The sequence below is a fragment of the Canis aureus genome, chromosome 2 (assembly GCF_053574225.1).
Source record: "Canis aureus isolate CA01 chromosome 2, VMU_Caureus_v.1.0, whole genome shotgun sequence".
Taxonomy (NCBI): Eukaryota; Metazoa; Chordata; class Mammalia; order Carnivora; family Canidae; genus Canis; species Canis aureus.
In genome coordinates, this window is record NC_135612.1 from 40,605,250 (window position 1) to 40,630,211 (window position 24,962).

The window sequence follows — 24,962 nt, forward strand, 5'->3', positions numbered from 1 at the left end:
GGGAGAATGAAGGCTTCAGAGCAGAGGGAAGGCGATGGAGGAAGTCTTTGCAGGCCGAGGGAGCCGCCAGGCATCTATTATAAACAACTGACACCGCCTGGTGACACCTAGGAGGATTCAATACGTGCTGGAGCCACTGCTTTAACTCTCCGGAGCCGAGAGGAGGAGAACCGTGAGGGGAGGTGGGATTTCCTCCGCCTGAGATGCAACCCGGGCAGGTGGAGGAGGCGGCTGCCAGGGGTTCACCTGCACCCCTCGGGGGCGGAGCTTGGCTGCAGCCCTCGCCTGCAGGGAGTCCGCCTGCCCAACGGGCCCGGGGCGAGGATGTGGGCGCAGGAGCCGTTTCCAGGAGGCCCCCCGCGCCCCCGTGACCTCGGTGTGCAATCAGTACAAAAGCAAACCTGCCAGACGACGTCGGCCGGCAGATAAGTCAGGCGGCTTCGCTCACGATGACCGGGCGCGGTAGGCCCGGCGCGCTCTGCCGCCGCCTCCCTCTGCTTTCCCGGCCACGCCCCCGTGGGCCACGCCCTCACTGTGATTGGCCGAGCCCCAGGGCCGGGTCGCGCCTCGATTGGCCAGGACTCCGGGACGCTGGTGCAGGGCGCACGCCACGTGTACGTGGGGGCGGGCCGGAAGGGGAAGACGCCCTCTGACGCGGCCGGGCGCCGCGGGTAGACGCAGCCATGGAGCGGGACGGCCAGCAGCTGTCCGCGCGGCCGGCTCTGGAGACCGAGGGGTTGCGCTACCTGCACGTCACGGGTGAGTCGCAGCTGCGGGCCGCTGGGCCGCGGGCTTGTACCGCCTGTCCCCCGGGCGCCGCCATGTTCGGTGGGTCGTCCTCCGCTGCGCGCCCGGGCGGGCCCGGGGAGGCCTGCGGACGCCTGGGGAGGCCTGGGGAGGCCTGGGCAGGCCTGGGCGGCAGCCGGGTGGCGCCGCACGCAGGTCCGGGAGGCGGACCTGGAACGCGCGCGGAGGCCCTCCCGGAACCGCACTTCTCTGCGCGGCCCGGCCCGGCCCGGCCTGACCCTTCTTTGCGCGAATCCTTTATTTTATGCGAAGCAAGCCCTTCCCGGCTTGCGGTAACGGTGGCCACTCGGCGCTGGGCTTTCACCTCCCGGGCTCACGTCACCCACCGCACCCCACCGCACACCCGGCGCTGCAGCGGCCCCCACGGCCAACCCTTTCTGTATGTCCCTGAGGTCTCAAAGGCCTTTGCCCTCCCGAGTCGATACGCTTCCCTCCACCCACCAAAACCCACTCTGCCGTGCCCTCCATCCTCCGCACTTGCCCCCAACTCCCCAGATGGTTGAGAAGGCGACCCTTGAATGGTGCTGCTCCTATTTTTTTTTTTAATTTTTTTCTTTTTTTTTAATTTATGATAGTCATACAGAGAGAGAGAGAGAGAGGCAGAGACACAGGCAGAGAGAGAAGCAGGCTCCATGCACCGGGAGCCTGACGTGGGATTCGATCCCGGGTCTCCAGGATCACGCCCTGGGCCAAAGGCAGGCGCCAAACCGCTGCGCCACCCAGGGATCCCCCTATTTTAATTGCCTACTTAGGAGGCCCTTTCCTCGGCAGGACTCTGGGTTTTGAGGGGAGGAGCTACGCCTCGTCTTAGTTGAATTTGATGAAAAAGTCTAGTAGTGGCATGATGTTCAGTTTCTTCACAACTGTGTTCTGCTTTTCAGTGGGCTCCCTGCTGGCCACCTATGGCTGGTACATCGTCTTCAGCTGCATCCTTCTCTACGTGGTGTTTCAGAAGCTTTCCACCCGGCTGAGGGCCTTGAGGCAGAGGCAGCTGGACCGTGCTGAAGCAGCCGTGGGTTAGTGCGTGATACCAGGAGGGTATACACCTGTACACCTCTTTCTTTTAGTATTTAAAAGTTAGCATATTAGGAAGAGTAAGAAGTCCATGATTCTAATTTGTACGAAAGGAAACCCCTTTTATGCTTCTGTAACTAATTTTGGGGAACGTGTAATCGCTTTTTTATTTCCTTAAATTTCGGTGATTTTAATGAGATGGAAAACCTGCTTCATGATGTGTAGAGCACTCACTGCATTTTTTTGTTAAATGTTTTTTTACTTATAGGATGGATTGAAATGAAAACTTCACAGCTTCTCCTACTTGTGGTTCTGCCTACTAAATTTCTAGAACCATTGCAAGTGACAAGAAACTCAGCCTTAGGACTTTATATCCACCACATTTTGATTTTCACAACTTCCTCATCAGCTCTGATTTCAAACTATACTTGGCTGTTTTGAAAACATATTCCCTCTGAAACTGTAGCCATTTCAGTAGATAGAAGCTAGTTTCTGAGAACATATCTAAAAGAAAGAAATGTCAAGTGTTTTGAGAGTGGCAGCACAATTAAATACAAATCCTTCTTTTGACCCACCAGAGTTACTGAGTTTGGGGAGAAAAGCAAATGTAGCACAAAAGTTGTCATTAGCGGAAAGGCTTAGGAATGTCCTTCAGACATACCTCTCTGCTCTTCCATTAAACTCTGTGTGTGGCCCTGCCATTCTCTCAGTCTTTTTTATTGTTAGCTGTACATATGACAGCAAATTACAAATTGCAGTTGTGCATCTTGCATAAGATGCAGGATTTCAAGAGGGCGGCAGTGGTGTTAGGAAACAGCTTTAGTCACCTGGTATAGCCATCTCTCCAAGTGAAGTGTTAGCAGTGTGAGACTGCTCTTACAATTGAAGAATAGGTTTATAAGATGATAGGCTGGGCAATTTATTTTATTTTATTTATTTATTTATTTATTTATTTTTTTAGGCTGGGCATTTTAAAAGAGGCTTTTTTTCATGAAGAACTGCGAAAAGTAAATGTGTAGTCAAAAGTGTTATGTTGTGCTATTATACAACTTTGTTAGGAAAATTTGGTTAAAAAAAAAATCCGTGCTTGATTTTATTTTAAGAATGCCCTGATAGTTACAGATTTTACCAAAAATCACATTTCTGTGAAGTGGAACTATAATTTTGATTTGTTTCTGAAGATAAAATTCCAGTCTTTCTACCACTACACACATACACATGTGCTACTTTGGCCCATTTTATGTGGATTCAGTTAAGTACTCTCTTTCCACTACCTAGCAGGTTGCTTATGCTTTTGGATAGTGCTGATGTGAACATATAGTTCTACTTTGTTTTCTTCTTTAAAAATTAGCCATACCACTGTGTAGATGCCTCTTGCTGATTCTTAACATGGTGGTCTGAATAGATGAGCAGATAGAGAACTTGACAGTATATTTATATAACTCTGTTTTGTTTTATAAACCAGATAAAACGTAGATAAAGCTGGGAACATTATTTCCATTAAGGCTAACTGGAAGGATTTTTCTTTTCTGTAGAAACAAGGGTAAGATGCCTAAGGATCTTTACGTCTTTGTGGTAGGGATCGGAGCTAAATAAGTGTGGCTAATGATTAGAAAATTTTACCTTTCCTTGTTGTCTTCTCGAATTCTGGTCAGCCTGGAGACTGGATGTTAGAAATCCAGGTTGTGAAATGGAATCTCAGGTACCCCTTAGTCACGGGACTATGCCAGACTCTTGTGAATTGGAATTGCTGAGGGAGCCCAGAAATATGCATTTCTAGCAGGGATTTCTGGTGCCCTGGATCTTTGGGGCTAAGAACTAAGGCAGTAAGAGCAGTCTTCTGCCCTCATAAGCAGTAAAATGTATGCACAACGGGAGAATTGTCATATTGAAGTCCGTGTTTTTGTATTGCCTGACATCTGCACTTCTGTATCCTAATAATATGGACCCTTAAGAATCTTTTTTATTAAATTTTTTCCTGACCTTTTAGAACCTGATGTTGTTGTTAAACGACAGGAGGCTCTAGCAGCCGCTCGTTTGAAAATGCAAGAAGAATTAAACGCACAAGTTGAAAAGCATAAGGAAAAACTAAGACAGGTACGAGCTGGTTTTAGTTTGAATACATGGTCTTAAGAAATATTTTGCTGCTTAGTGGGCAAAAGAATGTGTGTGTGTGTGTGTGTGTGTGTGTGTGTGTACAAGCAGGTTTGCCTGCAAGTCTCCTTCACCCCACCCCCTGTTAGGGTGGGTACTGGGAACAGCTAATTATGGCAGAATTGATTCCTCTTAGCTTAGTACTGGTTGGCACACTTCTCTTGTGCAATATCTTACTGTTTGTGGGGAAAATACTCTTTTAAAAGGAAGTTCTTTTATTTACCTTTTTTGCTTTCCAATAGTTTCTTCACACTGTATTCTCACCCAAAACTGTGTGTCCAGGTGCCATGCCACGTTCAGCTCTAGCTCCATTGTCTGTTTTAAACCATGTATCTCACACGATCTAGCTTGGTGGATCTAGTCATTCTTCAGTGGATTGAAGGAGAGTCAGGGGGTGGAGGGCAATAGTGGGCTCAACCCAGGGGTGAGATGGGGAGCAGGAGACGGAGTTTTGAAAGATTTTTTAAAGGCAGGTGGTTTCATTGGGGAGCAGTAGAAGGGGAGAGGGAAGAAAGAACCAATGACAACTGTTGGAAGTGACTTGAGGGGTCAGGTGGGTTGTACTGCCCTTCTCAGGAGCAAGACCACCCACCAGATTTGACCTAGTCTGTGTAACTGAAACGACCAAGTTGTAGACTTTACTTTCTAAGAAGTTTCAGTCCAGATGTTTCTGGGCCCTTTTTCCTCTTAGAAGAAAGCCTCTGCTAGCTCGAGGGCATCAGAGAAATTGGTCTTCCTGTTGCTTTTGCTTGTGTCTGTGGTGTTTTCAGTGTTCTGTGCCTCTCTGCCACTGCTAGTGGCTCCTGTGGTTTCTGCACAGTCATCTAGTACATGGCTGGTTTCCCCAGCTTGGCTGGAGCCCAGGAGGACAAAACAACAGCACACCTACTCCATACGTTCCTCCCCCTTGGTCACCCTGTCTCAGCAACCTTCTTCAGTGTTCAATTGCATGTTTTCCACTTAAATGCAATCACTAACCAGAATGTACTCGCACATTGCTGTTGCTCAATTTTTTTAATCATACAAAGTAAAAAAAAAAAAAATTGCATTGTTTGTTATAAAAAATCTCTACCATGAAAATTAAGTCTCCTATCTCTTTGTTCTTCTACCTCCTGCTGCCCAGCATTCCATATTAGGATTTTTAGGTATTTTTCCAGCAATATTTGTTCATATATAAATACCCATAGAGGTTTTTCATTGAGGGACGCCTGGGTAACTCAGCGGTTGAGCATCTGCCTTCAGCTCAGGCCATGATCCTGGGGTCTGGGATCAAGTCCCAAATCAGGCTCCTTGCCTGGAGCCTACTTCTCTCTCTGTCTATGTCTCTGCCTCAGTCTCTCTCTCTCCTTGTGTCTCATAAATAGATAAAATCTTTAAGAAAAAGGAATTTTTCATTGAAATGGCAGCATAGTATACATAGATGCCATTTTTTTTTTTAGATGCCATTTTTGATCCATTCTGTTTTAATGTTTACTGATCTCCAACCATTTAATTATTATTATTTTGTTCCAAGAGCCATAGAATAAGTTGAGTTCCTTTTACATGTCAGAATTGACTTCAGGGTCTGAGTTTGTGTCTGTAAAATAGCTTGATCATTTATGCAGTTTGCTGAAGTAGCTGAAAAAAAAATCTTTGTAAAATTGCAGTGTGAGCCTCCTAAAATTGGGAAAGGGACAAAAATCCATATTTGGTTTTAAGATTGTTTCAGCACATGTAATTCTGTTTCCTGTACTACAAGCATAGTAATAATAACAAATGGGTTGAGTCTGCCTGGCCCACAGCTGAATCGGCTCTCCTATTCACAGTTTCAGGATCTGTCAGCTGTGTTCCATCCTGGTGTTCTGTGTGTCAGCCAGGAGTATAGAATAGCCTGCAGGTCAAGAGATGATTTCCTCCTTGACTTCTTGTCCTTGCAGACAGTGGAAGCATGGGGTAACAGGTATTGGGGTTTAGGAGCAGTGGACCCTGAAAGCCTTGGAGAAATCTTGTGGATGTGCTTCCAGAGATTTCTCACATATCCTTCTGGTGTCACAGTTTAACTGGAACCAGAATGAACAGCAGTTTGAATCTGGATTCCATGGGGAATGAGAAATGTGTAGTGCACATTAGCTTGTGTGCACATAAGGCATGGTTCCTGATTGCTGGTGGGGATGTTGCTCTTCCAAGAGTGGCAGACAGAGGCAAAGGTCCAGTGCACTACGTTTCCCTCCCGCCTTGGGAGCCTGCTCACTCTATGCTTGCAAGCGTTCTCAAGTGCTTGTTGTTCTGTACAATTTTCTGCTGAGATTAGTTTTCCTTTATGTTTCCAGTAGTACTGGACTTTCAAAGCACTTTGACATCACATCCGTTCTCATTCTGCAAAGCAGAAGGAATAAGTGACTTTCCTTAGGTAACTCAGCCAAGTGGCAACAGACCTGGCAGCCACACTCACCCATTCCAAGTCAGAGTTCTTCCATGTCACAAAAATGTCCTACTGTGGGCAACTTTTAGAAGAACTGAATTGGTATTTTCTTTCTTATGACACTTTTTGCTCTCTTTAAAGTTTATAAACACAGGGGCATCTGGGTGGCTCAGGCAATTAAGTGTCTGCCTTCAGCTCAGGTCATGATCTTGGGGTCCTGGGATCGAGCACCACATCAGGCTCCCAGCTCAATGGGGAGCCAGCTTCTCCATTTCCCCCTCTCTGCTGCTCATGGTCTCTCTTTCTCCCAAATAAATAAATAAAATCTTTTTTTTTCTTTTTTTTAAGATTTTATTTATTTATTCACAAGAGACACAGAGCGAGAGAGGCAGAGACACAGGCAGAGGGAGAAGCAGGCTCCATGCAGGGAGCCTGACGTGGGACTTGATCTTGGGTCTCCAGGATCAGGCCCTGGGCTGAAGGCAGTGCTAAACCCCTGAGCCACCAGGGCTGCCCAATAAGTAAAGTCTTTAAAAAAAAATTTCTGTGTGAGTCAAACTTATACCACTAGATGACAGCAACATAATTAACTAAAGAAAATTCGGGTGAAGGTTTGGTTTCAAAGACTTTTAAATGAAAAAATTGGGCAGCCCAGGTGGCTCAGCATTTTAGCACCGCTGTCAGCCCAGGGCCTGATCCTGGAGACCTGGGATCGAGTCCCACATCGGGCTCCCTGCATAGAGCCTGCTTCTTCCTCTGCCTGTGTCTCTGCCTCTCTCTCTCTCTCTCTCTTTGTATCTCTCGTGAATAAATAAAATCTTTAAAAAAAAATAAATGAAAAAATTGCCAAAATTAGCATTTTCTTTGAAAAAGATGGCACCTTATGAATTAATGTGCAATTCTTTCTTAGCTTGAGGAACAAAAAAGGAGACAGAAGATTGAAATGTGGGATAGCATGCAAGAAGGGAAAAGTTACAAAGGAAATACAAGAAAGCATCCGGAAGAAGACAGTCCTGGGCCTTCTACTTCATCAGTCCTGCCGAAACGGAAACCTGATCGAAAGCCTCTGCGGGGAGGTGGTGAGTACCAGATATTAACGTATTCTGTGCAATTACAGGGTAGGTTTACCTTTTAAAAACAAGATTCTGTTTCTTCCTTTTTTTTTTTTTTTTTTTTTAATTATCTATAAATTGAAGCTAATTCCTAGCTTGGGATTATGGGATAAATAAAAGAAACCCTTAATGGCTCGAGGTTGCCAACCTGGTGAGCCAAATGTCCCTGGTGAGCCCAATGTCCCTGTTGCCCAGCATCCCAGGGTGAGGGTATGGGAGCAGATCCTGCTTCCAGAAGGCCTGTAACCTCCTAGGCCTCCATGTCCAATCAGTAAAGTAAACATTGCCTAAGAAATAGGAAGGGGTGGTCAGTCAAGGCCCTCATGAGTAACTGGCATGGTGGCTCTCATATTTAAGCCTCTCACCCTGCTCCCACACAGGAAGGGGAGAATTAAGTAGGGCAAAGGATAGTTTGCACATTTTGCGAATGAGTGTCACGAGGCTAGAACACCATGGTTTCTGTCTTCCCAGCCAGGGCCACCTTATTTCTTGCAAATAACTCTCTCAAGGAGACACGAACAGGTGTTCATCCAGAGCTTTTTTCTGTGTGCAACCCCTGACCCCTGCACTCTAGGTGACACGGTTGCTGTCTGTTTCCATCCCATTCTTGAGGTCTTTCACATCCTTTTGGGAAGACATGACTTACAAATGAAAATAAGTAATGTTTGTGATCTGCTAGCAGTTCCACATTAATCCTGAGGGAGGAGGGGGCAAAGATACCAGAACACTGTGGAGGAATCTGGGCTGAATACTTTTTTTCTCCTTTGGGGGAGAAGGTTTCTTCTGCACAGAGGTGTTGCAAGAGGCAGAGGCATGGAAGGCTGGCTGGCGTCTTGGGAGGACAACAGGGAGACTGGAATGTGGGCTCCAAGGCAGCATGGACAGAAGCTGGGTTGTCCATAAAGGCTGAGCCCCATCCTTTTTGCGTCAGAAACCCAAAGCTGGCTTGCTAGAGGAGTGATCTATCTGAAAAGAAAATGCTATTTTAAAACTTTATCAGGGCACCTAGGTGGCGCAGTTTGTTAAGCGTCCACCTCTTGGTTTCAGCTCAGGTCGTGATCTCAGAGTCATAAGATCAAGCCCTGAATTTGGTTCCATAGTCAGCGGGAAGTCTACTTGAGATTCTTTCACCCTCTCCCTCTGCCGTGTGCCCTACCCCCTCCATGCACATGCATGCCTGTGCACTCTGTTCTCTGTCTCTTTCTCTCTAATCTTTTTTAAAAAAATTTTTCTGAAAGGATATTTTGTAGAACAAACAGTGGTGATATTTAGGAGAAGAGTGGACATTGTAGAAAACGTAACATCTGATGTGCTCATGTGTATGGTCTCTTTCAGTGTTCCCAATGATCCTGAGCTAGATGCTCTCTGAGTAGCTTGGTTTTACAAATAAGGGAACCAAAGCACAGGGAGTTATTGCCCAAAGATCCCATAGTAAGTAAGGAGCAAAACCACCTCAGTTAAGGTCTCACTGGCCTAAAGCCTGAGCACTCAACCTGGTCACCAAATGTCTGTTAACTTTGGGAGCTGAGTGGGTGGGATTAGGAGTGAGGGTGAGGGCATGAATGTTACCCAGGTCTGATCAGTAGTAGGGGCAAATTCCATTCTGTTTTGATATTTTTTAAATTTATTTTCTGTAGCTTGCACTGTCCTTATTTGAATGTATACATTTTATTAAGCACTGTTGTAGAAGCCTTCATGTACTTAAATCCAGCCATCTTGAGAGGTTTGTTGGGGCAAATTTCTTGTGTGTTTTGGGGGAATTTTTACATTTTTGAGCAGTTAAGACCAAAATGCTGGATGACTTCTTTTATTCCCCCAGAAAGTTCATTCAAAGTGTAATCACAGAATATTTTTTTCACATGGTAGCTAAAAGTTTTATGAAAATGTCTGTGAGAATAGAACTTTGCATGTCAGGCTCGCAATTTTATATTTGATGCAGAATGTGCCCAGTGTTTTTGCTTCCTTTCCCTCATCCCAGGTTACAACCCACTGTCTGGTGAAGGAGGTGGAGCCTGCTCCTGGAGACCTGGACGCAGAGGCCCGTCATCTGGTGGATGAGGCTAAGAATCTTGTTAGTGTCACTTTGGACATTAGCAAGATGAATCCGTAACCCTCAATTCAACTGCCTTACGCGCATGCTTTTCACAGTGACTAGCCAAGGGGAGTGGGGTTTATTTCTGTTCTTAACCACACATGCATCTTTATTGGTTGAAGTCAGCATAGGATAATAGCACCACTAGCAGTAGTGACAGTTGGTCACACTTCACTAAAGCCAGTGACTGCATTCATTGATTCATGGGTAATTTCTAGGTGGTAGATAAAGCCCTCCAGGTGATTAACAATCTTGATAAAATTAATGGTTCTTCAAGTTAGAAGTTGTTGCTGGTAGGACAGTCTCTGTGACAGGTTGCGTTGAATGATGTCTTCCTTGTAAACGGTGAGCCCACCAGCGAGGATTACTGATGCAGACAGTTGATGGGGTTGTTTCTGTATATTTATTTTTATGTACAGAACTTTGTAAAAAAGAAACTGTAAATATTAAAAAAATACAAAAAAACATTTTTAGCACCTTTATTAAATTCAAGGACGTTTCATTATGAACTTGAATATGTCTACCAAACCTGAAATAGCTTTCTATCATGCCACAACCTCCTCTTATTACTTACTTTTCCTGCCTTTTCCTGCTCACTGTTTCTCACCTGTGGTGAGCAGGGGGAGTGACGGTCAGCTACAGTGATTCCCAGAGTGGGCAGGCCCCTTGAAGTCTGTCCACAGAATCGGGTGCTGAGAGCTAGTTGCTAAATTCTAGGATAAACCTCTAGACAAGGGCCCTATGGGTCATTCCCCTTGCACCAGGACTCATTTGTTAACATTCTTGTCAATAGTCCACTGTAAAGGACCAAACAGTAAAAATTTCAGGCTGTGCAGGATGCATAGTGTTGGGTTTGTGCCTTTTTTTTTTTTTTTTTTTTTAAAGATTTTATTTATTTATTCATGAGATACACAGAGAGAGGGAGAGAGAGGCAGAGACACAGGCAGAGGGAGAAGCAGGCTCCATGCAGGGAGCCCGATGTGGGACTCGATCCCGGGACTCCAGGATCATGCCCTGGGCTGAAGGCAGGTGCTTAAACCGCTGAGCCACCCAGGGATCCCCCCCCCTTTTTTTTTTTTAAAGGAATGTTGAAAACCAAAAAATTCTCAGCTCATGGGCTGGATTTGGCTTATGTGCTGTAGTTTACTGATCCTGCTGTCAAGTCAAGTCAAGATCATAAGAAGGAAACAAAATAGTGCAGGTTAATTAGCCAGAAAAATATTCTAGAGTGGTCTCATGTATACATTGGTTGACATTTATTGAGTATCTGATATGTGTGAAGTATTCTGGGGTTGTCTTCCTTGCTATATATAAAGGAAAAAATATAATCTGCTCCTATGGAACTTACAGTCTCTTGGGGAGCATTGGGGAGAGCAATAACCAAGACACTTGAAGAACAGTGTACTTACAAACAAACAGGTTGGAATAGTCCAGACTAAGAACTGAATCTTAGAGACATTCGAGTTTAATTTTGGGTGGGGGAACACTGGAGGTTCCAGACAGAAGAGAGGGTCAGTGAAAACAAGGGTGGGGCTTGTGAGGTTTTGGAGATCAAAATTTCCAATTGTTAACTAGATTGGCTTTTTACCAGCATAGAAGGTTTATAACATGGGAAGTTTCAGACTTGGATTAAAGTATTTCATCCAGATTTGTTTGCATGGAGAGAGAGATTCCCTTGTGGTCTCTAAGGGAACTTTAATAATTCTTTCCTTCATGTGTTTTCTTTCTTTCTTTTTTTTTTTCTTCATGTGTTTTCTGTAGCTGAAAACTTGTGTTTAGTTCTTCTCTGTGATTCATTTTAGAAGTAGAAGGACATGTTTTAATCTACTCTGAAATGTGACTCATTTTCCTCACACCTCTTTTTTCCATAATTCATGACTAGAAATTAGTCACGAGCACACAGGAAGGAATAATGCTTGAATTCTGAGCCTTGATCACCATGGTCAACCTCACCCTTGTTTCTTTTCTTTTTTTTTAAGATTTTATTTATTCATGAGAGACAGAGAGAGAGGCAGAGACACAGGCAGAGGGAGAAGCAGGCTCCATGCAGGGAGCCTGATGCGGCACTTGATCCCGAGACCCCAGGATCACACCCTGGGCCAAAGGCAGGCGCTAAACTGCTGAGCCACCCAGGGATACCCCTCAACCTCACCCTTGTGTTCCTAACAGCCAAGGGCTATGGATAACCAGGGTGGGGAGCTTGATCTGGCTACTGAAACAGTTGTGTGGAATAGTGAATAATGGGGTGAAAACTGTGTGGTACAAGCCTAGGGCGGGAAGCATTCCAGAAGGGTAGACAGAGGTAGCCCAGGAAGGTGAGTTTTGCTCTCCTCTTGAATGGATAAAGAAGTGGGGCCAGAACTTGAGGCCTGTGGGGAAGAAGGGAGTTGGCCAGGGCTAGGAGAGCCATGTCGAACCGGACAGGACACTGCCTCATCCCTCCGTGGAAGGGCTGCAGCTGGGATGGCAGCTTGGAACTGGTGTGTAGATACTTGGGAGCTATAAGTTTTCAGTGACGAATGTGTGATCCAGTCCTTCCGGAGCAATGTCAGTAGGTTCTTGGGCAAAAATACACATGAATCATTAGTTGAAACTGGTAGGTGGAGTTCTAGCTTTGGCCAGTACACCTGCCTCTGTACATGAGGAGAAAGACAGTCATTTGGATCCCATATGTTTTTTTCCCCAGACTCCATTTTCGCCTCCCCATCCTCTCCCTTCCCCCCTGCCATCTCTTCTAGCTCTTCATCAATATTCACACATGCTTTGCATTCCAACAAGAACATGGCCATGTCAAATAAACCAAGCCCAGGCTCCCTCTCGTGCCTTTCCCTATAGCTCAAGCCTTGAGTTGGCTTGGCCTGCTCTCTGCCTCTCTCCCTACCCTCTGCTTCACGCTGGCCAGGCTCTCACTGGGTCATCAGATTGCAAACTGGTGGACTGCTTGGTCACATCTTACCCTCCCTCCCCACGCAATCCTCCCTTTCTTGTCTGCCCTAACACCACACTGTGTTTTACTTCCACGAATGCCTATACCACTCCCTTTGTGAACTTCCTCCCTGAACAAATTTTCTCTCTCCTGTTCCTCTTCCTCACCAAAGTCGTCTTCAGGGTCACCTGTGGTATCAAGTCTGATGGATCTTTCTCAGTACTCGCCTTAAGCGAGGATCATTTGAAAATTGAAAAACACTTGAAAAACCCTGGTCTCGTGATTTCTAGGACTCTACATGTGACTGGTTTTCTCCTACCTTTCTGGCCATTCCTCAGTGCTTTTTTTTCCTTATCTCCCTGACCACTAAATGCTATAGTTAGTCAGAAGTTAGAAAAGGCAAGAAGGTGACCAATGTTCGTGGCATTGTGGATACCACAGATGGACACTCACTGGTTGGCTGGCTCTCAGCTGGGCAGCAGGTGACAGGCCATGCATTTTTCAATCTCTGGCAGCCCAACTAGGCTTGTTCACGTGATGGTTTGGTTCTAAGAATAGTGGGCTAAACCTTTCCAAGTCTGTTTGCTTCACATTTGCCATCATCCCATCAGCCAAAGCAATCCCTAAATCCAGCCCAATGCAAAGGGTGGAAGAAGACTGCTTCTCAATGGAAGAAGCAAAAACCATACACGAGATGCAGAGAAGGGAAAGAAATTTGCTATTTGCAGTGGACATACTGTAAATCCTCTTCAATCTTGTAATGTCCATCTTTCAGCCTATGAAATCCCCAGTCTGGATCAAGGCTGCCCCCACTTGATCCTTAAGGTCCATCCCCAAGTTTATAATCAAGAGAATTGCCTGGCAAAGGGGAAGAATCCTGCTCTGATAAATATACACCATGCCGCAATCCTAAAAGCCTAGAACATGCCCTGGTAATTGGCAGGGCCCAGCAGGAGACATGCCTCACTCAACTGGTTGATGGGTAGTCAGTAAAGGAGCTAACTGCAAAGGTGTAGATGGGGTTTAAGGAATCCAATAAGGGGAAGGTATAGAAGAGGGGGCAGCTGGCAATACTGAGGAGCCACTGACGCCGCCACCCCTCCGCCCTCTCCCCACCCCATGAGCCTGAAGATCCACAAAAAGAACAACTACCAGAACCTGTAGAGGGCCTGTATGGAGAAAGCCGCCTGACAGAGACGGGCCTGGAGTAGAGAGAGCCAATGCTCACTTAGCAGTGAGAAGGAACCAGAATAAAGACTCTTATCCCACTTTCCCACCCACCATTTCCCTGCCAGTACCTCCCACTGGCTGAGCTCAGCTGAAATCTGGGGCCCCTGAGGACAATATAATATCAGCCAAACTAGTCAACTGATGCTCTGGTGGGTTGAAATATGTCCTGCAAAAGATAATGTTGGAAGTCCTTACCCCCAAGACCTGTGAATGTGACTTCATTTAAATAGAGTCTTTGCAGATATGATCAAGTTAAAATGAGGTCATTCGTGGTCCTGCTGAATTAGGGTAGGATCTAACCCAGTGTAATTAGCATATCAGTCTGCTAGGGCTGCCATCACACAGCACCACAGACTGGGTGGCTTGCCAGAAATTTTTTCTCTCATAATTCTGGAGGCTTGCTTTCCTCCCATCTCAGAGATGGCTGCCCTCTTGCCTCCTCACATGGTCTTTTCTTTGTGGACATGCATCCTTTATCTGTGTGTCTCAATCTCCTCTCTTAAAGACACCAGTGTGGTTGGATCAAGGCCCACCCTAAGGCCTCATTTTAGTGTAATTATGGCTTGAAAGACCCTTTCTCCAAATGTGGTCACATTCTGAGGTGACTTCTTTTTTTTTTTTTTAATTTTTTTTAAATTTATTTATGATAGTCATACAGAGAGAGAGAGAGAGAGAGAGAGACATAGGCAGAGAGAGAAGCAGGCTCCGTGCATCGGGAGCCTGACGTGGGATTCGATCCCGGGTCTCCAGGATCGCGCCCTGGGCCAAAGGCAGGCGCCAAACCGCTGTGCCACCCAGGGATCCCCAACATGTGACTTCTGGGAACACAATTCAGCTCCTACTAATTGGTGTCCTTACAAGGAGACACGTGGACAGAAGACAACCATGTGAAAATAGGCAGAGATTGGGGTGAAACAGCCCCAAGCCAAGGAACACCTGGGGCTCCCAGGACTAAAAAAGACAAGGAAGGACCCTCCCTTAGGGCCATTGGAGAGAACATGGCCTTGCAGACACTTCAGTTTTGGACTCTTCCCTTTAGAACTGTAATATGGACTGCAGGGAGCCATAAATGGCAGTCCATTCAGGCCAGCATCTGAGGGTGCTGACTCTAGGCTACTTGGACCACAGGCTTCAAATGAGAAATCTAGCAGATTTGAGTACCATTCCCCAGGGCTCCAGCCAGCACATAAATTCCTGGATTTCATTTTGAGAAGTTTGGCTCCAGAAAGCCTTTGATAATTCATTGTTCTTCTGACACCCTTGGAGTCCATTACTATTATGCTTCCCAGACTCCTGCCAGCACAGATGGATGAGGTCCTGCCACACATATCAGTGTGGAGCTCTGCCTTCCCATGGCAGGCCTGGTAACTTTTCCATCTGGGACGTGGTGGGATCAAACTCTTATTGTGGCCCGGAGGCCCTGAGGAGAGGGAGAGGGTGAGTCCTGAGGTTGTAATCGGGATCCATAGGAAAGGCAGCTGCCTCAGGTGTGTTCATGGAAGGACGCTCCTGCAGGGAAAGCTGGCAGGGGCTGAGGCAAAGGGGTTTAGAGGTCAAAGTTTTCAGCCTCCTCTGCATCAACCCATAGCTCAGGGTCCCCCTCTTTCCTATCAGTGTCCTTAGCGTGAAAGACCAGACAAGGCTGAGTGTTTAACTGGCATTGCAACTCTGCAACCCTTGCAGTCAGGTCCTGGGGGCAGCCATTTCTCCTGCAACTATAGACAGCGAGGAATTCCATCTGGGCTTTTGATTTCCCACTTGGGTTCTGCATTGACCATAAATAATTACCTTCAGTTTGTCCTTTTCCCTGTTCTCCCTTTATACTCAGGGACCATCAGAAGTGGCCAGGTGACCTCACTGCCTTTCCTGTCCCTTTTGTTGCCACAAGGTGTGTTTCTCAGCCCTTAGATCTCCCATTGTTTTGCATTCCTCTCCTATGACATCATCAGTGACATGTTGAATGCCTGAGATGCCACTGCATGCCATGGTTTACCAGTGTCCCATTACCCACTTCTTAAATATGGGAACAATGCAGTCCCCAATCTTATTTTGAGGGTCTGTTTCCTAGACCCACTCCCAGGACATTCATTGTATTTAGCAGATGGGGTCTTGCTGGAAACAGATGGCCTGCATGAACTGGGTAATCAAGAAGAGGCTAATAAGGAGACTGCATACAAAAGGATAGGCAGGGTCTAGGGAGATATCTAGTTTTGAAGGGAGGGAGAAGGGACGGAAGGGTCACTTGTATTTTTATTGGGTTTATATTCAGCTATTAAAAGTAATTTTGTGAGAATCAACATCTTTATACTATGAAATCTTTATGTCTAAGGGCAAGATTAATATATACAGCCACATAAGAATAAAACATTTCTGTGGCTAAAACAACCACAACGTTAAAGGACAAATTAGCAAAGGATTTGCAAACCACAAACCAATAAAAAGAAGACCAACAAATCAATAGGAAGATGTACTAAAAACGAAAATGATAAGCTTCATAGAAAATTAAAATTGTTCTAAACATATGAAAAAGATGTTCAGCCTCATCCATTTATTTTTTAAAAATATTTTATTTATTCATGAGAGACACACAGAGAGAGAAAGGCAGAGACACAGGCAGAGGGAGAAGCAGGCTCCCTGCAGGGAGCCTGATGCAGGACTCGATCTCAGGACCCCGGGATCACGCCCTGGGCTGAAAGTGGCACTAAACCGCTGAGCCACCCGGGCTGCCCATCATCCATTTGAAGGAATACAAGGCAATATCTGTGTTTTCCTTTTTTTTCTTCCTATCAAACTAGCAAATGGAAAGACAATAACTTAAGCTTAACATATTGGCAAGGGTATGGGGAACCAGACACCCTTAAATCTCATACATTGTTGATGGGAGTGCAGAGTACAACTTCTACAGAAAACAATCTGGATATATCAGAATTTTAAATGGACACACTTTTTTTTTTAGATTTATTTATTAATTTGAGAAAGACAGCACAAGTTGGGAAAGGGGCAGAGTGAGAGAATCTCAAGCTGACTCCCTGCTGAGCATGGAGTCCCACACAAGGTTCCATCTCATGACCCATGACGTAATGACCTGAGCCAAAATCAGATGCTTAACTAACAGCCACCCAGGCACTCCTGGACACGCTCTTTAAATCAGCATTTCCTCTTCTAGAAATGTATCCTAAAATACATTCACACGAAAGGTGTATAAGTAATATTCTTGGGCACGTAGTACAAAAGGGTGGCATATCATATGAGTACACAAATCATGGAATATCCATACAATACAATACCAAGTACCTATAACTGTAAGTGAATCTGTAAGTATGGCTACAGAATGATTTATATTAAGTGAAAAAAGCGAGCTGCAGAACCACATGTATAAGATGCCGACACTGAGTTTAAAAAACAGAATCATGTATGTACACATGTATATACACACATGTGCTTTGATATGCATAATATAATCCCTGGAGCAATACAAAAGAAACCAGCAGTGGTAGCTGCTGAGGAGTGAAACTGAAAGGTTGAAGATCAGGATAAGAGAAAAACTATATTTCCACCCCCTTCTACCTTTCAAATGTTATCCCATGTGCATATATTACCTATTCAAATAAGATACAAATTTTTGGTTCTTAAACATTTTATTGAAATATAAAATCATATACACAAAATCCACACATCGTGGATACAGCACAATAAATTTTTAGAAGCTGATCATATCCAAGTAACCAAGAACCCAAAACTATTTTAAATGTAGATTGAACTCAGGGCCCCTGGGTGGCTCAGTCAGTTAAGCGTCTGCCTTCAGCTCAGGTCATGATCCCAGAGTCCTGAGATGAAGACTGCATTAGACTCCCTGCTTAATGGGGGTGTCTGCTTCTCCCCCTCCTTCTGCCTGTCCCTCCCCCCCCGCTGCTTTTTTTCCCCTCTCTCTGTATAAAATAAATAAAATCTTTAAAAAATATAGATGAACCCATACACAAACTTCAAGAGCTTGACTAATTCAAATAAACATTTCATTTATTTGAAAAAGATACTTCAACCACTTACTTCTAGAGCTTCATTTTTATTAGTAAAAAGCAAAATTACATTTGGAAAATGCCAAAATAATAGTATTTGAGTTTTTTGCCTTTGTCCCAAAGCAATTTCACATCCGTCATCTACTCTAACCCTGTAAAATAGATTATTCCTATCATTTGATCCATGAAGAAACAGACTCAGAAAAGTAAAGTGACTTGCTAATAAGTGGCAAAACAACTTGAATTTTTTTAAAAAGAAATTACATCATACAGGGGCACCTGGGTGGCTCAGTCAGTTAAGCATCTGCCTTCAGCTCAGGTCATGATCCCAGGGTCCTGGAATGAAGCCCCGCATTAGGCTCCCTGCTCGGCAGGAAGCCTGCCTCTCCCTCTCCTTCTGCCTGATGCTCCCCCTGCTTGTGTTCTCTTTCTCTGTAAAATAAATAAAATCTTTTTAAAAGATTACATTGTATATGCCTCACAATTGGCATTGACTACTCTGACCCTCAAGTGGAGAAAAGATGCTTTCAGTAGCATCCTCTACTGTGATTCAGGCCAGGCTTCCTTCTAAAAGAAACTAAAAAACTATTCAAGATAGGTTTCACATTTTTTTTTTTTTTAAGATTTTATTTAGTTATTCATAGAGACACAGCTAGAGCGAGAGGCAGAGACACAGGCAGAGGGAGAAGCAGGCACCATGCAGGGAGCCCGACGTGGGACTCGATCCCGGGTCTCCAGGATCACACCCTGGGCTGCAGGCGGCGCTAAACCGCTGCACCACCAGGGCTGCCCAGGTTTCACATTTTTTTAAATCATGCAATCATTAGGTCAAGATCTTGGCATAGGGTACAGTAACACTGTAAGGTGTACAAAGAACACTGGTACCCATTTTTTTTGTCCTGGGACATTTGTGAGTGTACTAGAGATATCTGAGAGACTGAGCTGCATTCATTTCTGGCCTCTCAAGACTAGAAAACATTGTCTGAATTAGGGGCCTGCCAAGGGTGAGAACCTTGGTAAATCCCTCAACCCTGACTTTAAAGGCCTGAGCGGAGTTTGCAGCCTGGCTTCCCATCATTTTGGTGGCTCAGAGAAATCTCAGCCTGGTACCGGAATGAACGTGGACTGTAACTGTTCCCAGATGCCTGACGGAAGCAATCACAGTCTTCTCTGAAGGAGGGCAAGCCTATCCTTGACTTCAAATTATTTCCACACATAACTTTCCAGCTCACAATCAAAGATAATTAGACATATGAGGGAACAAGACCACATAAGGGAGAACTGGAAAGACAACAGGCAATGGACTCTCAGGGATCCAAGACATTAAACTCCCAGTACCACAAAATATGCTGTAAACAGAGATGTTTATCGTGTACAAGGAGATAAAAAAGCAAGATTGAAATGTTTGTCAAAGAAGTGAAAAACATCAAAAAATGACATAGGACTTTAAAAAAAAAATAAATTTTAGGGTTGAAAACAAGTTGGTAACTGAAAATACTGGTTCATGGACATGTTTAATAGCTGATTAGTCAAAACTAAAGAAAGAATCAGTTGTGAGATAGGTCAAAATAAACATTCTGGAATGAAGCAAAGAAATAAAACTGCTGAATAATACAGAAGACAAGGTAAAGATTGTAGTTGATACATCATAGATATAGAGAGAAGTTCTAACGTATTTGGAATTGTAGTCACAGTAGAAGAGGAGAGAGAAAATCAGAAGTGTTATTTGAAGGAATAATGGTAGACATATTTCCCAGACCTGATAAAAGACATCAATCCACAGACTCAAAAACCTGACAGATCCCAATCAGATTCAATACAAAGAAGACACTTAAGCATAATACAGTAAAACTATTGAAAACTGGAACACCTGGGTGGCTCAGTGGTTGAGCATCTGTCTTTGGCTCAGGGTGTGATCCCGGGTCCAGGGATCGAGTCCCACGTCGGGCTCCCTGCATGGAGCCTGTTTCTCCCTCTGCCTGTGTCTCTGCCTCTCTCTCTCTCTGTCTCTCATGAATAAACAAATAAAATCCTAAAAAAAAAAAAAAGACTACTGAAAACCAAAGACAAAGAAAAAACTTAAAAATCAGCCATAGGGAAACAACATCTTTATAGGAGCTTATTCTTGATGATTAGTCAGATCGATAGCTGGCTTCTATCATAATAACTGCTGGAAACCAGCAGACACTGGAATGAGATCTACAGTGACTTGAAAGAAAACAACTGCCACCCTAGAATTCTCTACCCAGGAAAACTATTTTTCAATGATTAAGGCAAAATAAAGACATTTTTAGACAAAAACTGAGGAACTTACAATCAGCAGACCTGCACCAAGGGAGATTCTAAGAGGTGTTCTTCAATATAGAGGAAAATGATCCTGGTTGGAAGTTGGAGAAGCAGGATGGAATGAAGAACAACAAAAGAGGTAAAAATGTGAGCAAATTTACGACTGTTAAAATAACATATCACAACATAACATGTAATATAAAAGAATATCATACTACCCCATTGCTTGTCTCTACCATAATTTAACCATTCCCCTATTATTGGCTATCTAGACTTTTTCATCTTCTTGCAGTTATAATCAGGCCATGATATATTTTTGCAGTAAATCTAGCCAAGTTTTTGCCAGCCATGGCTTGTGGATAATTGGATTACATATTCTGATAATGCCTGCAGTGCAGTATAATATGTTAACATTAAGGGCTGATTCATACTCTAGAAACTAAACAAGTATGCAGAAGGATTGGCATTCTCCACCTTGTTGAGAAGTCTACTCACTATTCCCTTGGTTGGTGAACTGGTTATTAATTGTTAGATTTAGTCCTACTCTCCTGTGGGTAGTGATTGTGATGCATAGATTGGGACTTGGCAAACCACATTTCTGCTTGGCCAGCAGCTCCTTGTTAGCCACTACCAATGGTGGAGGTGCTAGAGGGAGGCTGCAAGGCTGAAAAGGGTGGTGAAAGGGCTTTTCTCTCCTGTCTGCCTCTTTTTTCCTATGAGCATTACCCCAGCTATGCTTCTTCACTCCAGCAGAGGCAGTTCCTTATAGCAGTAGCTCATGGGGTTCAGTTTTCCCTAACACAGGAGAGACTACCAGGGTCCCCTCCTCAGATGTCTGAGTGGGGCCCTTCCTCTAAGATTCTAAGTTGTAAGAATCCTAACCTCTTACCATTGTTCGCTCAGTCCTAGGAATAGTAGCTGCTTCCATAGCTACTCCTTCCATGGTATCTTAGCGTTTTCCCTTACTCTTTGGTGAAGTTAACAGCTTTGTATCTAGTAAACAATTCTTTATATGAAGCTCTCTCTTTTTGGATTTCCACTTCCAGCCACAATGGGGATAGCAGTGTCTGCATTTACCCACCCACTTGAAACAACCAAATCAAATAGATAACGCTTCAACATGCTAGTCATCAGATAATGAAAGGCAGTGATCCTAGATAAATGGGAACATGCAAGATGGTCATATGGTTCCTCTAGTTACTGATTTCAGAGTTCCAAGGTACAATATAGAAGAGTGAGCCCAGGAGGTGCCTGGCTGGCTCAGTAGGTAGAGCATGCAACTTTTGATCTCAGGGTTGCAAATTTGAGCCCCATGCTGTGTGTAGAGTTTACTTAAAAAATAAAATCTTTAAGAGAAAACAAGAAGAGTGAGCCCAAGTGGGACCTGGCTGACTCCCAGAGTTGAAGAGGCTGAATGAAAGTTGGGGGAGACTCAAGTGACTGGAGTTTGCAAGACAGAGTACCCCTAGAAAAGAGAACTATAGACAGAATTCTGGAAATCTGCGGAGGGTCCCCCTCAAATATTAACAGAAGGCCAGGAAAAGTGCCTGTTCTTACCAATCAGAGTGGAAAATGTAGGATATATAGGATGTAGGAAAAATAGGATATTGGGTAAATGTAGTAATTAATAGGATATTGGGTAAAGTACTCAGGAAAGTCTTGTCTCGTAGCAGAAAATAATTAGTCTGGACTAAGCACTCTTCTCAACCTGTCTAACGACCATAAAAGCCAGACCCAAAAGGATCAAACTACTTCCAAGGCACTTAATTGCTTCCCAGGCTAAAACTCAAGATTTATGGGAATACAAAAATATCAGGACCCAATGAGGCAAATTTCATAATCTCTGGCATCAAAGATTTCCAGGCATGCAAAGATGCAGGGAAACATGACCCATACTGAGGAAAAAACAGGTGAAACTGACTCATAATTGACAGAGATGTTAGGATTAACAGGAAGATCATTAAAACATTTACTAGAACTATATTTTATATACTCAAAAAGTTAAGTAGAGACATGGAAGATTATATATGTGTGTGCGTGTGTGTGTGTGTGTGTGTATATATATATACATATATATATATATATGAGTCATATATGTATGACTCATACAGAATTTCTAGAGATGAAAACTACAATGTCTGAGAAAAAGCATACACTGGGTGGGGTTAACACTTGGTGGGATTAGACATTGCAGAAGATAAGATAGTGGACTTGAAGGCAGGGCCATAAAAATAATCCAAAATAAGATCCAGAGAGAAAAAAATTCTACACACACTCTCCCAGAAAATTGAAGAGGAGGGAATATTTCTAAACTCATTTTATGAGGATAGTATTACCCTTATATGAAAATCACAAAAAAACAAAAAGAAAAACTACAGACCAATATCTCAAGACACCCCGCATGGACATAGATATAGAAATTCTAAACAAAATTTTATGAAGTTGAGTTTTATAAATTCTATAATTTAAAAAAGTAGAGTGTTCATGATATCATAATCAAGTGGGGTTGGTTTAATATTTGAAAATCAGTATAATTCACTATATTAAAAAACTAAGAAAAAAATCATATGATCATCTCAATAGGCACTGAAAAAGCACTTAACAAAATTTAATATCAATTCCTTTTTTTAAAAAAAGATTTTATTCATTTATTTGAGAGAGAATGAGCACAAGCAGTGGGTAGGGGCAGAAGAAGAGGGGGAAGCAGATTCCCAGCTGAGCAAGGAGCTCCATGCTGGGCTTGATCCCAGGACCCTGGGATCATGACCTGAGCCAAAGGTAGACACCCAATCGACTAAGCCTCCCAGACACCCCTTAACATCAATTCCTAATAAAATTCAGCAAACTAGGAATAGAAGGAAACTTCCTGAACTTGATAAAGTATATCTACCAAAAACCTACAGCTAACAGGACACTTAAAGGTAAAACACTGATCGCTTTTCTCCCAAGATCAGACACTTCTAGTCAACATTAGAGGTTGTAACAAGTGTAACAAAATAAATATAGGAAATCAGTACTATGGAGATTGGAAAGGAAGAAGTAAACTATCATTATGTGCAGATGACATGATCATCTGTGTAGAAAATCAGATGGAACTGCAGTTATTAGAACTACTAAGTAAATTTAGCATGGTTGCAGAACATGAGATCAATATGCAGATGTCAATTGTATTTTTATATACTACCCATAAAAAGCAGGAAAATGAAATTTAAAAATTATATTCTCATTATCAAAAATAAAAAATACATAAATCTAACAAAACATATAAAAACCTGTATTTTATTTTATTTTATTTTTAAGAATTTATTTATTTATTCATGAGAGACAGAGAGTGAGGCAGAGACATAGGAAGAGGGAGAAGCAGGTTCCATGCAAGGAGCCTGATGCGGGACTCCATCCCAGAACTCTGGGATCATGCCCTGAGCCAAAGGCAGACGCTTAACCACTGAGCCACCCAGGCGTCCCAATACCTGTATTTTAAAAACTATAAAACATTGTTGAGGGAAATTAAGGAAGACTTATATAAGATATATTATGTTCATAAGTCAGAATTTTTCATATTGTTAAGATGACATTTCTGTCCCAATTGAGCTAAAGGTGCTATCTATCAAAATTCCAGCAGGCATCATTGTAAAAACTGACAAGGTGATTCTAAAATTTATATAGAATATAAAGTTATCTAGAATAGCTAAAACAAGTTAAAAAATAAACACCAAGTTGGAGGTCTCAGATTACCTGATTTCCAGACTTATTACAAAGCTACAATAACCAAGATAGAGTAGTGTTGGTATTGAGATGGATAAATAGATCAATGGAACAGATTAGAAAATCTAGAAATAAACACACACACACACACACACACACACACACACACATATATATATGGAAAACTAATTTTAATAAAGTCTATGCGATTTGGTGGAGAAAAGCTGGTCTTTTTCAATAAATTGTGCTGAAAACACTTGATATTATTTACGAGAAAATGAGCTTTGGTCTAAATCTCCTACAGTTGATAGACCTAAATACAAACCCTAAAAGTATAAAACTTTGGAAGAAAACATAAGAAAAACCTTTATAATCTTGAGTCAGGCAAATTTTTCTTAGCTACAGCAGGAAAAGCACAGTCTAAGAGTGTCTGCACTTTGAAAGATATTGTTAAGGCAACAAAAAGATAATCCACGGACTGGGAGAATATATTTGCGAATCATATATGTGATAAAGGACTCATCTTCAGAATATATAAACCCTCAAAACTCAATATATAAACTCTCAAGGCTCAAGAAAAAGAAAACAACTATCTGGGGAGGTGGTGGAGTAGGAGGATCCCAAGCCAAGTGTGTCATTCTGCAGACAAGAGCTAACCTCTGTATACATACAGCTAACTCTGAAAATGACCTGGAAGCCTGCCAGAACAGACTTTTAACCATTAACTGTAGAGAGGAGGCCACAACACAAAGGGTAGGGGGGCAGAGATGCAGCTGAGAGCCAGACCCCTGGCGAGATTAATCACAAACAGAGGGATGCCACAAGCATGGAGGAGTGAGAGGATCAGATCCTACACCAGGTACCCCAGGCATGGGGGACCCACATTGGGAAGATGAATCCCCATAACATTTGGCTTTGAAATCTAGTAGGGCTTAAGTCTGTGAGTTTTCACAATCAGTGGTGCTTAACTCTGGGCACTTTAAAAATCAGCAGATCTAGCTAAGAGAGTGCTAGAGGGCAATAGGAAACTGAGTCTCCACCTTTAAAGAGCCAGCATAATAAACAACCCAGTTGAGACAGCATAGAAGCAGCAGTTTGAAAAAGTAACTGTAGTATACATAAAGGAGATTTATTTACTATCCCAGAACATGCAGTGAAAGGACAGGGATCTGTAGGAGACTTCTTTAAGAACAAAAGTGCTGGGGTGGGTGCCATTTCT

General features: G+C 43.4%; 1 protein-coding gene and 2 long non-coding RNA genes across 4 annotated transcripts; 1 reads left to right on the forward strand and 2 right to left on the reverse strand.

The window, feature by feature from the left end:
- Window positions 1-605: 605 nt before the first annotated feature.
- Window positions 606-10,047, forward strand: SELENOS (selenoprotein S). Of its 2 annotated transcripts, none has more exons than XM_077869409.1 (5): window positions 606-759; window positions 1,689-1,823; window positions 3,812-3,918; window positions 7,287-7,455; window positions 9,467-10,047. In XM_077869409.1, exons 1-5 carry the CDS (start codon window positions 684-686, stop codon window positions 9,544-9,546), a joined length of 567 nt encoding a protein of 188 aa, XP_077725535.1. In that variant the 5' UTR covers window positions 606-683; the 3' UTR covers window positions 9,547-10,047. The 2 variants fall into 2 exon arrangements, with proteins under 2 accessions (XP_077725535.1, XP_077725524.1); XM_077869398.1 differs by having other exon boundaries at window positions 669-828.
- Window positions 9,659-20,916, reverse strand: LOC144296299 (uncharacterized). Its single transcript, XR_013363463.1, has 3 exons — window positions 20,765-20,916; window positions 20,067-20,129; window positions 9,659-10,017 (listed from the first exon to the last, which is right to left on the reverse strand). It is a non-coding gene; the product is annotated as an uncharacterized LOC144296299 (long non-coding RNA).
- LOC144296310 (uncharacterized) lies at window positions 10,441-16,215 on the reverse strand. Its single transcript, XR_013363477.1, has 2 exons — window positions 15,525-16,215; window positions 10,441-12,138 (listed from the first exon to the last, which is right to left on the reverse strand). It is a non-coding gene; the product is annotated as an uncharacterized LOC144296310 (long non-coding RNA).
- Window positions 20,917-24,962: the final 4,046 nt, after the last annotated feature.